The 15137-nt window shown below is 38.1% G+C and overlaps 1 protein-coding gene across 2 annotated transcripts in view; it reads left to right on the plus strand.

The window, feature by feature from the left end:
- The first annotated feature begins 9564 nt into the window (after positions 1–9564).
- The window catches only part of GBE1 (1,4-alpha-glucan branching enzyme 1), a 271257-nt gene continuing 265684 nt past the window's right edge, over positions 9565–15137 (plus strand). Inside the window, exon 1 of one of the 2 annotated variants that reach the window (XM_064380015.1) lies at positions 9565–9829. In XM_064380015.1, the coding sequence (XP_064236085.1) occupies positions 9687–9829 (143 nt within the window). In that variant the 5' untranslated portion in view covers positions 9565–9686. Of the gene's footprint in view, positions 9830–10408; positions 10427–15137 lie in introns of those variants that run through there. The other variant, XM_064380016.1, reaches the window with a different exon arrangement.

Below are 15137 nucleotides of genomic sequence, written 5' to 3' on the forward strand. Positions count from 1 at the left end.
GTCTGTCCTATGAACTCTAGTCAGCTTGTTCTCTCTGAACTCTTAGCTTCCATCTCCTCAGGCCAGGTTCTGCTTATGTTCCTCTTCCCTGAACTGTAGCTTGAAATTCTCTCACTGTAGTAAGCTAAGACATTTACACAACTCACCTCAGTTGTCTTCAATCCGCAGAAATCACAGTCTTTGGTTGTCTGATGCCCAGTATCTTGATTTTATATTTTTGTTTTTTTTTTTTTTAATAAAGAAGGATAAATTCCATCCTTGTTACTCCATCTTGGCTGAAAGCTGAAGTCCCAGCTGATCTTAATAATGGAAATGAGCTATAGGCAGATCTAGACACTCTATATATAGTTCTTCTGTAGAAAATCCAGCTTATGGGAAAATACTGAATCAAAGTTTCTTCTACATACATGTGCATATCTATCTATCTATCTATCTATCTATCTTTTTTTTTTTTTAATTTAAACTATAATCCCATACTCGGGTGAAGTATCAGTTTTAATGAGCAAGAAATTTAATTCTAACCATTCACTAAAGAAAGAAAGAAGAAACAAACAGATACATAATAGTATCTGCCATCTAATAAGTAATGAGAACTTTACAGAAATGTGTACCTCAAATCCAGCCTCTATGATCCTTTTATATGAGAGCTATTCTTAGATCTTATAGAATTTTCTGACTTCATTCTACTGAAGAAAAGTTTCAAACTTTCTCTGTCAAACATTTTTTTTTTTTCTCTCAGAAATACAGTGTAACTAAAAGAATATTGAGTGAGGTGAAATGATAAACCATCTCCTGAAATATCATCTTACCAAAGAGAGTTAATTTGGTAGGTGTTTTTAAATGTGGGGTATGCAGGATTATCTGCCAAATTAGTTATCTCTGAAAATGTTCTTGGAGGAAGTTTTGATATAGGTGAGTTTATGCCTAGATTCTTAGTTTTATGTAAGAACAGAATAATTGCAAATTAAAAAAAAACCCTTTAATATTCAGTATCAAGCCCAATATCCTAGTTTTCACTGCATTCTCGAGCACAGTGAATATTTTCAAGTTTAAAAGGCATTATTCAAACTGCTAATAATAAAATAAAAAACAAAAATCTTAATAAATGGGAAATATTTCTAGTAAAGTTGAAAATATTTTAATGAAAACATGTGGGAGCAAACCGTGGAAGAATTAATTCAGACTGGAAAGTAATGTCAAATTGCTCAATGACTTAAGTGATTCAATGTTATGAAAATTTTGTATCAACTACTAACATGAAATAACTGTTTAAAAAGGTAGAATGAGTTCTTATTCAAAGTGTCTTAAGAAACAAATAGCTGGGAATACAATTTCAAAATGTGAAAAATAAATTCTTAGAACGTAGGTTATTTACCTGTGATTTGTTATATTTCTTGCAGCTCAGTGCCTTAAACATTTTGGTGTATCACCTAGAGACAGTCACTTTCTTTGACTGAAGATCAAGTTATCAGCAAAGTACAAAATGGTAATTAAAAATTTCTAGTTCAGTGCCAGGCACACATTGTTCTTATAATGAATCAGATTATCTCAATTTTGTAAGGATTAATTAGGTACTTGTAGCAGTTTCTTTAAATTTCTCAGAACACTATGCCACCAGATAACTACGTGGCAGCCTTGTAAACTCAAAGAATTAATAGAAACACAGAAAATCCATTACACTTAATTCCACTAGAAGGGAGAATTTTGATTATGACATTATTAAAGTATTATTATATATTTTTCATTTAAATATTAACTAAGGTTTATGTAAGGACAAACTACCATTGGAAAAAGGGGGGAAATGAATATTGTAATATCTTTAAGAAAAAATTATGGAAAAAGACATGAAATCATATTTCTTGAAACCTGCATGTATTTTCTCCAAAATCAATAAATAGTAAGATTTTATCATAGTTAACATTATAGGTTAAAAATATATTTTAGAATAATTTTATATTTACAGAAAATTGGCAAGATAGCACAGAGTTCCCATATGCCTTTCACCTAATATTTTTTTATGCTAGCATCTTAAACATTTGTCAAAATGAAGAAATTAACACTGGTACAATACTATCAAGTGAACTGCAGACTTTATTCATGTTTCACCACTTACATTCTTCTCTTCCAGGATCCATTTCAGGACACTGCTTCACATTTACTCATCATGCAGCCTTAGTCTCCTTCAATCAGTGACATTTTCTGTCTTTTGTGTTTTTCATACATGAAACTTGACCATTTTTAAGAGTACTAGTTATGTGTTTTGCATAATCTCCCTCAATTTGATATTGTCTAATATTTTTGTATGGTTAAGAAGTATCAGTAAACATTGAGGGAGAATATCTCAGAGGTGAAATGTGTTTCTCATCACATCAAAAGGTGGTATCATGTCTTATCACTGGTGCTATTAACATTGACATTTGGTTAAGGTGAGTCTGACAGGTTTCTCTCCTATAAATTTACTGTTTTCCTCTTTCCATATTCTATTATTTGGAATCACATAACTAAGTCCAGCCCACAGTGAAGTGGAGGAGAATTAAACTCCATCTCCTGACTGGGGAGGCTCTATGTAAATTTGGAATTTTTCTGTAAGATCTTTTTCTTACTTCCCCATTTAGTTATGTGTTTAGTATGTATATTAGGGTATTTACCCTACACTTTGGGCTAGAATCTAATACTACTGTTATTTATTTTGTTGCTCAAATGATTTCTGCTTAGATCATGGGGACTCTTTTGGGTTGATTCCTGTGTTCATGCCCCCATGTATGCAAGGGGAATATATACATAAATATACATAAATGCCTTTTACTTTCACTTTCTGTCACTATAAAATCCGAACTCATCTCTCATTTTCCATACATAGCCCTAGAATTAGCCATTTCCTTTAACGGAATATGGTATAAAGATCTGGATACTGGGTATGCTTGTTTTCACTGTGGTGTCACTACTTCTACACTGTCTCAGTAGACAGAGCTAAGAAATACACATATCACACAAACCTGTGTACACACAGCCACACCTACCCACCCATTCACCTATATGCACACACATTACTGTATTTACCTATTTGTGCATATGTGAGTTAATAAAGCTATCTGATTCTAATTTAGCACTACAAGGTTTATTCTATTTTTCTCCCATTGCTTATTTGTAATGTCTATCTTGTTCAACTGCAGTATGCTTGAAAAGTAGCTTTTGAATTCCTAGCCCATACTCACGTGAAAACTAAATTTGCCAATTAGAATACAGTGTTTATGTACATTTCTTCTTGCTTTTATCTTTCCAGTATCCAGTCAAAACACTGTTTTCCCAAGTTTACTTAGGTCAGCTTTTTTTTTTCTCCACTCCACTGATAATATACTTTCACAGAGAATTCTTTTAAGCAAAACACAACTGTAAACTATATGGAATTTAGAAACGTAATGATCAAAGGTTGATTCTGAAAACGATTATAATTTCTATTTCACAGAATCAGTATTCTAACACATTTTAATCTATCATAATTACAACTCATCTCAATATTATCAAGCAGTTTGTTCTTTTAGCAGGTCAATTAGAGCACTACATCAAATCCTCCTATTGGGGTGAAGCGAGTCAAGGTAGATTACTTGATGTGACTTTTATTAGATATATTAATAGCTATAAGAGGGCAATTATGCTTTTCCCTTCTAAATTCACTGAGTTGCCTTGAGCTGGTACACTTCGAGTGATTGTCTCACAATCACTGAGAACTCATTTTAAAAAGACAAAACACATGTGTTATGTTTGCTGAGGTTGCCAAACAAACAACAGAAACATTCTTTCACACTTCTGGAGGCCAAAAGTCAGAGATCAAAGTGCTATTAGTGCCACACTTCGTCTGGAAACTCTAGTGGAGAATCTGTTCTTTGCTTCTTCCTCCTTCAGGTGCCTGTTGTCTCTGCATCCCTCCAATTTTTGTCTCCAAGTCTTCTCTGTATCTGTCTCCTCTGTGAGTCTCTTCTGTTGTCATTGGATTTAGACCCACCCAGATAATCCAAAATGATCTCCTCATCTCCAGATCTTTACTTAATTACATCTTTATACCAAATAAGGTAAGCTTTTGATTCCATGGAAGCTTAAACAAACACATAAGGTAACAGTCACAGGTTCTAGAAATTAGAACTCAGATATATCTTTTTTTGAGACCATCATTCCAGCTACTACAATAAGTGACAATAGTTGGAAGTATCTTCTGATTAGTACATTGAATGGAGACTTAATCCTTGGGCTTCATTATTTAAATTATATTTGATAATTCCCCCTGCACACACCATCACCACATTTTTTGGATCTTTGATTTATTCTGGATTGGTTGAGTTTGTCAGGGACCTGGGTTTCACTTGGGTGAAGTTAATAGATTCATAGTCTTTTAAAATTTGCTTGTCTGACTTTTGTCTTAAATTCTTAGCAAAAATGCCATTATCTTTCATATTCATCTTTCTGAGAGGCAGTATAAAACAGTTCTTAAGAGCATGCACTCTGCAAAAGATCTACCCGGGTTCAAATTCTGACTCCTGCTAGGTGCATCACCTTATGTAATTTTCTTGAACTCTATGTACCTTTCTCACAGGATTTTACACAGACATACACACCTGCACACACACATACCCTTTTATGTTAAAATACACACACAAATATAACTTTATATTAACATACACAAACACACATATAACTTTATATTAAAACACACACACACACACACACACACACACACAAACACACAGAGTTGAACAGTGCCCAGACTGTAGAAGACACTGTGTATAATTATTAGCTACTATTCTGAAGAGACACCCTAGTCTTCTTTCAAAATAACTTCAGCTTGATAAGCTCAGTTATCAAATCCACTCTTACACAATTTTATGCCTAAAATGCTTGCAAAATTTCAAATAAGGAACAATCAAGGAGTACTAAAAATTTCACATATAAAATAATTATTAGAGATGACATAAAGGCATAAAGGAAACCTGCAACTTTGAGTGAAATAAAAATTGCCAGTTTTTTTCAGGTAGATTTCAGATTCAGGGAAATTGTTTCTGTTCTAATGGAGACGACCAGATGCTCAAAGGATTTGGCACAACAGTTACAGCCTTTCACCCTGAGGTTACTGGTTCTCATTCAACGTATGACAAAGGTAACTGAAAATCATTATCATTTAAAAACTATTCAGTACCATCTCAGGAAAAGGCTATTTGCTTTATTCTGGTTTTCAGGTGGCAAAAATTCCCATCACCCTGAACACTCATCACCTGGCCATCTAAGTAGAGATGTTAGAGGGTGAATAGGTCTCAAAATAGAATGACAGTCTCTTTCCCCAAGGTTCTCTTGAGAGGCTGGGTCGGTGGTCACTACAGAATTAAGAAATGTGGCTGTTAGCTTGAAGATGGGGAGCCAATACTAACTAGGCATTAAAACCACTTTCCAATGGAGAATCTGAGATACAGTTTTATGGATAAATTTTTTAAATAGCTTTATGAGGTATAATTTACATACCATAAAATTCACCTGTTTTACATGTCTAATTTTATGATTTCTGATAAATTTATAGAATTATCTAACAATTGCCTCATCCAGTCTTAGACCTTTTTGTGGAGGAATGTAAAGGAATAAATACTCAAATTATTTACTTTCAAATAAGTTAATACATTTGGGAAAGAGAAGGGGGAGCAAAAGAGCAAGAGAGAGATAATGGGATTAAAAATATGACTAAAACTCAAAATACAATTTTAATACAACTATATAGTATTTGGGACTGCCATTGTTTACATTTTTATTTACAAAGTGTCTAATATTGTGAATATCTTAGTGGATCATATCACAGGTCTTTATATCATAATGTTTTAACATTTTGCCATATATTTGGTAGGGACTTAAATATTTCATTTCGTATTTAATATTAAGTATTACTTAATATTAAAGTTATCCATCCTCATAATTCCTCCATGTTTAAGTATTTCATACCTAGAATCACTGAATAAATTTAAATAATATTATAGGGAAATTTGAGTGTCTGTTATATATGCAGTGCTGAAAAAGCCATGTTTCCTTTTAAAGTAGTTTCATAGTCTATTAATAATAATAAAGCTGACACTTACATAGTATCTACGATAGGCTAGGCAGTATCCTAAGAACTTATTAAATTATTAAATATTCCTATGTAATCCTTACCAGACGTTGTGGTTAAGAAAGTGAAGCCGAGGCGGGGATCCAAGATGGCCAAATAGGAGCAACTCCCAGCCAGAGTGTGACTGGAACGCCTGGGAGATAAGAGTGGCCAGAGTTCAACTGAAAAAAAGGGGACAGAAACAGGAAGCCAACCCAGGAGATTCCCGGGCAAAAAAGCGCGACAAGCCCCCAGCACGGCCGTTTCAGCCGGCGCAGCCGCACAAAGTCTCACACAAATCCGGCACCTTTTCAACTGGCGTCTGGAATACCTGGGAGAGAGTCGCCCAACTCTCTCCCAGGTGAAAACTGAAAAAAAAGCCATTCAACTGAAAAAAAAGGGGTCTGAGGCAGGGAGCCAGGTGATCAGGCACGGCCAGTCCCACCCCCACAAAGACCAGCAATCTGAAACGCTCTGGATTGAGAGTTTCACAGCAAGCACAGCTGAACCCTGCACGGTTCAGCTCTGTGGGGGAGGGGCGTCAGCCGTTACCGAGGCAGTCCACCATCACAGTAGTGGGCCGCCACTGCTGAGGCAGTTCTAACTATACTATAAACAGGACTGCAGGTGTTGTACTGGAGCGAGCATAGAAAGTCAACACCAAGACAAAAGTATGCCAAATTGCAGTCTTTATTGCCGGCGGCCATGGAGGACTCATGTCTCTCCAACCTGTGGCCCCGAGCTCAGGGGGAGCAAGGTTTTTAAGCTGAAAAACCACATCCTCGTTTTTAGGACCAAGAGGGTGAGGGGATGCAGGGCAAGCAACTTTACAGCAAGCTAGCTGTTTTTATTTACAGAAGCCAGGGTCAGCAGTTATTGCAAGGAAAATGGGGCAGCAAGCAGTTACCACAAAGGAAACGGGGCAGCAGTTACAACTTATTTTTGGAAAAACCGGTTTTCGTGGTGCTTGCAGGGTACAGGGTTTAAGATGGCATTGCTTAGGTTCTAACTCTGGGTTAGCTATGGCACATTCCCCCTGTTTTTATGTACATTGAATCAAATCATTGATTCTTGTATTTGGAGGGACTGCTTAGTTGGTACATGGGCTCATATTGGGATCTGATTCTTGACTGGATTATATTGAATAATTGGTTTAGGAGGCAAGGTCCAAACATGAGTCATAGTATAGGTAGGATTAGAGGTCCTGCTATTGCAGTAAGCAGGGAAGTAAGCCATGGGGACCAGGAGAATAATTTTTGATACCAATTTTCTGAGGCTTTCCAGAAACGTTTTCTGGTTTCTAAATTTTGTCTGACTAAAGAGAGGCTGTCCCAGATAAGGCCTGTCTTATTGGCATAAAAACAGCATTGTTCATTGAGGGCAGCGCAGAGCCCTCCTTGTTTTAGGAAAAAATTGTCCCATCGTAACTTAGGGGAAGAGTCTTATTACAGAAGTGTTTGTAAGGGGAATTGGTGAGGGTGTAATCAGGGGATTGGTTAACATTTACCCTTTCTCTCGAGATCTCCCAAAGTTAAGTGGAGTATTTTTCGAGAGCATGGAGTGTTAGGCAGGGTTAAAGCAAGTTGTGCCAGTAGGCCCCTGTAAAATGGAGGTTGAGGATTTAAACATAACCAACAGTCTATACCCAAACCCAGATTGGTTAGGTTAAGTAGGTGGTGAGTAGAAGACAATAAATCTAGGAGGTTAAGGCTTTCCAAAGTCGAAGTTAGGGTCGTTGGGGGCTGAGTGGAGGGAGTAATAATGGAGAGAAGGGGGGCTTCCTCAGTTAAGGGGGTGATGGCAGCAAGGGAAGGAGATAGCAGAGGCAGTACAATTCCTGCATTTGGCCCTAGAGGGTGGTTAGGTCAGGGCGGGGTTTAAGGGGGGTTGTCTATCTGGGTTGACAGTACAGATTAGAGAGGCGAGAAACAGTAGAAGAGGGGAAGTCAATTAGACAGCTACATTATGGTCCAAGTGAAAGAAGACAGTGGCCTGCATAAGAGTGATAGCAGGAAGGATGAGAAGACTGATTTAGGTAATGTTTTGCAGAGAGTTGGTTTAGGTATCTTAGCTAGCGAAATGGAGATCTCAGTAGTCAGGCAGTGATATAAGCCCGGGTTTCTGAAAAAAGTTTAGGCTTGGAGATATAGATCTGTGGGCCTGTTATTAATATGTGTCCTTTTTTTTCTTTTTTAGTGCTTTATATTTTACAAAGGTCTGCATCTTCTTTGTGATCCTTATGGAAAATAAGGCATGCCTTAAGATCATTCACGTCCTCTACATTTTCACATTGAGGTTTGTCTACATATCCACCTATCTTTCAAGTGTATTAAATCTCTTATAAAACTTTCCTTTGAAATATTTTAAAATGCAAGGCCCAAGGCCGATTAATACTATTTCTCCTGCATATCCCCTAGGATCGTCTACTTGTAGGTTTTAAAGAGAAAAATATCCTCGATCCTCTCCAGTTTCTAAGTGTAAAGCAGCTTGGAACCTCCTGGGTTGGTGGGTCTAACTCTCTTGGTGTCCAATTCTGTATTTTTAAAGAGCAATTATTGAAAAAGAAGCCAGTCAGTTAATGGCAATAAAAGAGGAAAATTCCAAGTGAGAACTTCCCAAGCCAAGGGGAAGAGAGGTTTTTTTGCCTTGTCACTGTTAGTAAGTGGCAGAGGGGAATTCCAATTCAATGATACCATTTGTGTAATCAAAGATAGTTCAATCGTTGAAAAGCTTGTAACAATTTTAAACCGCAGGCAAGTATCTTTTCCTTTATGGCCTTATGGAGAATGAGAAAAGTTCTTGCCATGGTTATATTTCTTAGCTGTTGGTAATGTAGAGAAGAGTACCAGAACAGCAGAATTCCAATGGTATTTCAGGATTCTGTGTCTTAGTTAATTTTAAATTCATGTGACCTGGCAAACTTTGGAGAGCCCTAGTTATAAGTGATATTAGCATTTTCAGCAGTTGTACTCTAGCTACATTTGACTGTTTCCCTCTCTGAATTTACGTTATCTGTTTGAAATACTGCCGCTCAAAAGTCTCAGAACTTTGAGAAATAAGGTCCCTTCCTAAAAAACCCCATATATCCAATTTGAAGGGGGCGCCGTCAGTGGGTATTTAAGTGGGTGCTTAAAGAAAGAAAAGCCGAACCCATTCCGGAGCCAAGAATAGGTCAGGGTGAGGAAGGCCAAGGCTGAGCAAGGTCAGCTTGGGACCCACCTCCTAGAATGACCTCGGCCGGCAGGGGAAAACCGTTAAGGGGAGGAAAGGGCAGATTCCTGCGGCCTCCAGGTGCCAGCCGCGTGAGTGGGCGGAGAGGCCTCGGTGCCTCCTACCGGCTCGGGACGTGCGTCCGGGCATCACCCCAGGTCCCGCTCCTCCCCGCTGGCGGGGGGAGAAAGGGCAGGAGGCCTTCCTCCCGGGCTATAAAGGGCCCCAGACCGCCGCGGCTCGCCTCGACACGCCTAGGCGCTCTCCAGCTCCACCCCCGCCGCCTCGTTCCCGCTCGAGCTCCGCTCAGGCCCCACTCGACCTTCTCGGGCCTCGGCTATTTGTACTGCAGCGGAAGATGGCGGCTCCGGTGACTTCCGCGGCTCGGGCTGAGGGCTCCGAGGCGGCGCTGAAGGCCGCCCTAGCAGACGTGCCCGAACTAGCCAGACTCCTGGAGATCGACCCGTACCTGAAGCCCTACGCCGTGGACTTCCAGCGCAGGTACTGCCCGACTCCCACCATCCCCGCTTAGGTGAACAGCCCGCCTCCCAGAAGCCGACTCGGGACAGTGGCCGCCCCTCGCCCCTCGCCCCTCGCGTGCCAACTCCGCCCCCAACGGGGAGGAACTTGGGTGGGCGGGACTCGGGGCGACTCGGAGGACCGTGTTCTGTGGCTTTCAAAAGCTGCAGATTGACAGTTCCGGTCCGCGGAGCTGGCGCTGAAGAAACTTCCTTCCTCATCCCCTTCCCCTCCGTTCTAATCGGCGATCTTGCGCCATAGGGTACGTGCTTTGGCTCCAGCACTCGTTCCCCGCAGGGCTGCTAGGAAGTGACTCAACGCCACTGCGGGTTTTCTGACTTTGGCGCGCAGCAGCGTGGGCCCGGGGATGAGCGTGGGCATAATACCCGGCAAGCGTAATTAGGAATTTAAAACTTTCTAGTTTACTTCATAGCAAATATTGTGATTTGATATCTAAGAGGATTCCTTCAGGCAGACACTGTATCCTAACTTTTGTTCTTTCCTTGCTAATATTCCTCTTTTAGGGGACGATTACACCTACATTGATCAATTTTTTTTTCTTTCCTTGGACCAACATTGGTGAGTTAGATGCACATCAACATTTGTCCATGTTTGACTTTGCCATCTTGAAGAGGGAGAAAGGTCAGGAAAGCAAAACTTCTACAGGCCAATGTCGTTTAAGCTTGTCTTCTACCATAGTGTACCATACCAGTTTAGTTACTGTCTAGGCTAATGATTTTACTAATAAGTTCCACTAAAAAGTTAAAGTTCTTTTTCTTTTTCCCTAAGTAAAAGAGCTATTATACTAGATATAATAGTTGTACTTGTGAGGTTACTACATTGTGATTTAATAGTTTCTCCCCTTTTAGGAGAGACACTGCAGATTGAAAATATGTGCTGCAACAGAATGTACATGGCCAATTTCTCGAGCCATGGAAAACATCCAGCTAGTTAACTGGCATGAAGCAACGTTGATAGTAATGAAAATGGGTTGATTTGGAGTTTGAAAAAAGTCCAGCAATTTGTTTGTGTCCTAGCATTTTCAGGTATTAAATGTATTCAAATCATCAGGTGTTTATTGAGGAACTCCTATAAATAAAACACTGCTCTAGCGATTGTAAGGGATATGAAGTTGCATTCTTGAGCTTGTACATAGAAATGAGTGAGCCCCTCTGTAAAATAATCACCTTGCACTGTCCCTCACTTAATCAGATGTTTATACTTTTATATAAACCATTTGGCGAGCAGCCTTGCAAAATTGTTTTCAGAATTTACAGTATATGCTTTCAAACAAACTTAGTACACAATCGTCATAGGTTTAAGGTTGGATTTGATTTAGAAATAGTCAAAAAAATTTAGAGCAAAAGATAGTCATTAAAGATAGTGGTCATACTTTTTTTTTTTTTTTTTGATGTTTGTAACCATGACATTAATTTACTTGTGTGTTTTGTAAAATGAAGCTTAAGGTATTTATTAAAGAAGAGTTGTGGAAATGTTTTATCTACACCCCATTCCTTCTTTTTAAAATGATAGAAACAAACAAACATTCTTTATTAAGTGTTTCTTTCATGTACTTTATTTCCAACTCCATTGGGATTGAAGCATTTATAATCTTCTTTCATGATTTGCCAAAACTAATGGGGACAAAGGCCAAGATAAAGAAGGAAAGAGAATCCACTGTGCTTGGTGAAAAGTCTCATCCAATAGGCCCTCATTCCTCACTCTGACCTGGATTCTACTTTTGTCCTTGGTTCTGAGTAATGGCCATTTGCTAGCACACATCTTCCATTCAGGAATATCAAATAGTAATTTGGCATTTGTCAGCGGTAACTTTTATTGTTAACACTTGAAGAATAAAACATTTTTCCTTCATACAATCTGGTCTTGATTCCTTGCCCAATTTTTCATTTATTTCTAATAACCCCTTTGGACTGTGTGTCTTTGGCCTGACACAAATATAGAACCAGTCAAATAGATGCAACGTATGCCTACTAAGGAGTGAAGAAAATTTGAGGTACAAACAACAATATGTAATTAAGGTGATGAAGAAGGAAATTTCTCTTTGATGGACTGTTCCTTCCCCAACAGATGTCTTCTCATTTGAAATTGTTTTGGGTGTTCCCTTAGGCTGTTTTAGATATTTCTTCTCTTTACCTTGGCCTTTCCCCCTTCTGTATTAGTCTGTTTTCACACTGCTGGTAAAGACATACCTGAGACTGGACAATTTACAAAAGAAAGAGGTTTATTGGACTTACTGTTCCAGGTGGTAGGGGATGCCTCACAATCATGGCAAAAAGTGAAAGTCATGTCTCGCATGGTGGCAGACAAGAGAAGAGAGCTTATACAGGGAAACTCCGCTTTTTAAAGCCATCAGACCTTTACTATCATGAGAACAGCATGGAAAATACCTGCCCCTATGATTCAGTTACCTCCCATCAGGTCCCTCCCACAATACGTGGGAATTCAAGATGAGATTTGAGTGGGGATGCAGCCAAACCATATCACCTTCATTAGTTGTTCTTTTCATCTTCTGTACCTGTGAGAATATTGAATCAAATATAAAGGATTACTGAGTTACTCTACTATAAAATAAAAATTAGTGCATTATTAGCATGACTAACCACCTTCATGTTGTCTCATTGATTACATCCCAAAATAACATTTTCCACTTGATTTTTCTGCCCTTTATTTATTTAGTTTTTTACTTGTTGTTACACTGCAATTACTTGTCATAATTCCAAAATGTCAGTGCTTTAAAACAACATTTAATTGTCTCCATATTGCATGTCAGGATGAGTCAGCTAGAGAGGGCTCTTCTCATGGCAGTCACTCAAAAATCTAGGCTTATGAAGGATTTGTTTTGAAACATGCTTCTGTAGAAGTAGTGGCAGGGCATAGAGAAGCATGTTGAACTATGCACTGATTCTTAACAGCTTTTGCCTAGCAGTAAGTCCATTCTGCTGATGTTACATTGGCCAGTGCACATCAGCTTACCATATGGGTGAAACAGAATTGGCAGTGAATACTGCCAGAACAACACAATTTTAATAATAGAACTTTTACCCTCTGTTTAATATTTATACATCACTTTCATATATGATGTTTAATATAATCCTCATAACAAAACCATGAGGTAGGAAGGATGAAGAAACTAAGTGACTGGCTTGAGCATACATGGCTTAAGTAAGTGTTGCAACTGTGATTAAACTTTCTTTACTAAAACTGTTCTCAACAAGTTCACAAACAACTTCATGGTAATTTAGGGATACCTCTTCTTTATCTTTAGCATTGAACATGTTGGACAATTTCTTGGCTCTTTGAAGCCGTGATCTTGCTGTTCTTCCATTTTCTCAGCCTCTTTTTGACCATTTAATGTAAGAGACTTTCAGGGCTGTTTCCTGGGATCCTTTATGGATTTCTATTGTATATTTTCTCCCTAGGCATTCTCATCCATCCCATGGATTCCATCTATCTACTGAGCTGCCCACATCTGTCTCCACTCTACATCTTTCTCCTTATCTTGGATGTATTTATAGCTTCATTTTGATGTTTTATAAATACAAATCTCAACATGTATAAAACTGAACTTACAGATTTTCTTTCAAACATATTTGTCCATTTCTACCTAATTGCAGCGTCTGGAATCTTCCTCTACCAGCTGCTCAAACCTAGAACTTAACGAGTTATTTCTAATTAATCCCCTCTCCTTCTTTCCTCATACCTCCGAGTCTAGTCAATTGTAGTCCCTAACTCTGCTGACATCCTAGTTCAGGATGCTAGCATCTCTAGTATGGTTTACAGAAACAGCCTTATAGCTGTTGTTCTTTTTTCAAATCTTCACCCCACTCTAATTTCTCCACTCCTCTCCATTCAAAAACAGAGTGAGTAGAATGGAGATGGTTAGAAATAAAATAATTTTCACATTGGTATCCAATTTGAATTAGAAAGTAGTTTGGATTTGGTGTGTTAGCAACCACCTCAAGAAATTTAAAAACAATTGTATTGAGGTAAAATAAACATATGTAATTCACCATCCCTTCATCTCCTTTCCCCACTCTCCTTGGCCTCTGGTAACCTTCAATCTACTTTCTGTCTTCCTGAGAAACACCTTTTTAGCTTCTGCATATGAGTGAGAACATGTGGTATTTGCCTTTCTGTACTTGGCTTATCTCACTTACTGTAGCAGTCTCCAATTCCAACCATGTTGCTACAATGAAACAATTTCATTATTTTTTATGGTTGAATAATATTCTATTGTGTATATATACTGTATTTTCTTTATCCATTCATCTGTTGATAAGCACTTAAGTTAATTCTGTATTTTGGCTCTTGTGAATAGGGCTACAATAAACATAGGAGTGCAGATATTGTTTCAACATACTGATTTTATTTCTTTGGGATATATGCCCAGTAGTGGCATTGGTGGATCATATCTTAGTTCTATATTTTGTTTTTTGAGGAACCTCTATACTGTTATTTTTTCCTATAGTGGTTATGGTAATTTACATTCCCACCAATAGTATATGAGCATTCCTCTTTCTGCACATCCTAACCAGCATCTGTTTCTGCCTATCTTTTTGATACAAGCCATTTCAACTGTGGTAAGATTATATTGCATTGTGGTTTTTGATTTGCATTTCTGTGATGATTATTGATATTGAGCATTTTTTCTTACACCTGTTGATGATTTATATGCTTTCTTTTGAGAAATATCTGTTCTGATCTTTTGCCCATTTTAAAATCAGATTATTTGTGTTTTTTGCTATCGAGTTGTTTGGGTTCTTCATACATTCTGGTTATTAATCTCTTATCTGATAGTTTGCAGATATTTTCTCCTATTCTGTGGGTTATCTATTCACTTTGTTGATTGTTTCCTTTGTGCAGAAACTTTTTAGCTTGATTTGTACTCTCATGTCCATAAAGTCTTACACAAGAGATATTTGTGTAAGAGACCAATGCCGTGGAACATTTCCTCAGTGTTTTCTGCTACTATTTTCATAGTTTCAGGTCTTAAAGTCTTTTTTTATTCCATTTGGACTTGACTTTTGTGTATGATGAGATATTAGGGGTCTAGTTTCATTCTTCTTCATATAGTTATCCCGTTTTCCCAGCACCATTTATTGAATAGACTGTCCTTTGCTCATTTTAAATTTTTGGCACCTTTGTTGAAGATGAGTTGTTTGCAAATGTGTGTATTGAGACTTGGGTTCTCTATTCTGTTCCACTAGTCTATATGTCTGTTTTTATGCCAGTACCATGCTGTTTCAGTTACTATAGCTTTGTAAAGCCA

The sequence above is a fragment of the Aotus nancymaae genome, unplaced genomic scaffold (genome assembly GCF_030222135.1).
Source record: "Aotus nancymaae isolate 86718 unplaced genomic scaffold, 86718_ANA_hifiasm-v0.15.2.pri h1tg000022l_1, whole genome shotgun sequence".
Classification (NCBI taxonomy): domain Eukaryota; kingdom Metazoa; phylum Chordata; class Mammalia; order Primates; family Aotidae; genus Aotus; species Aotus nancymaae.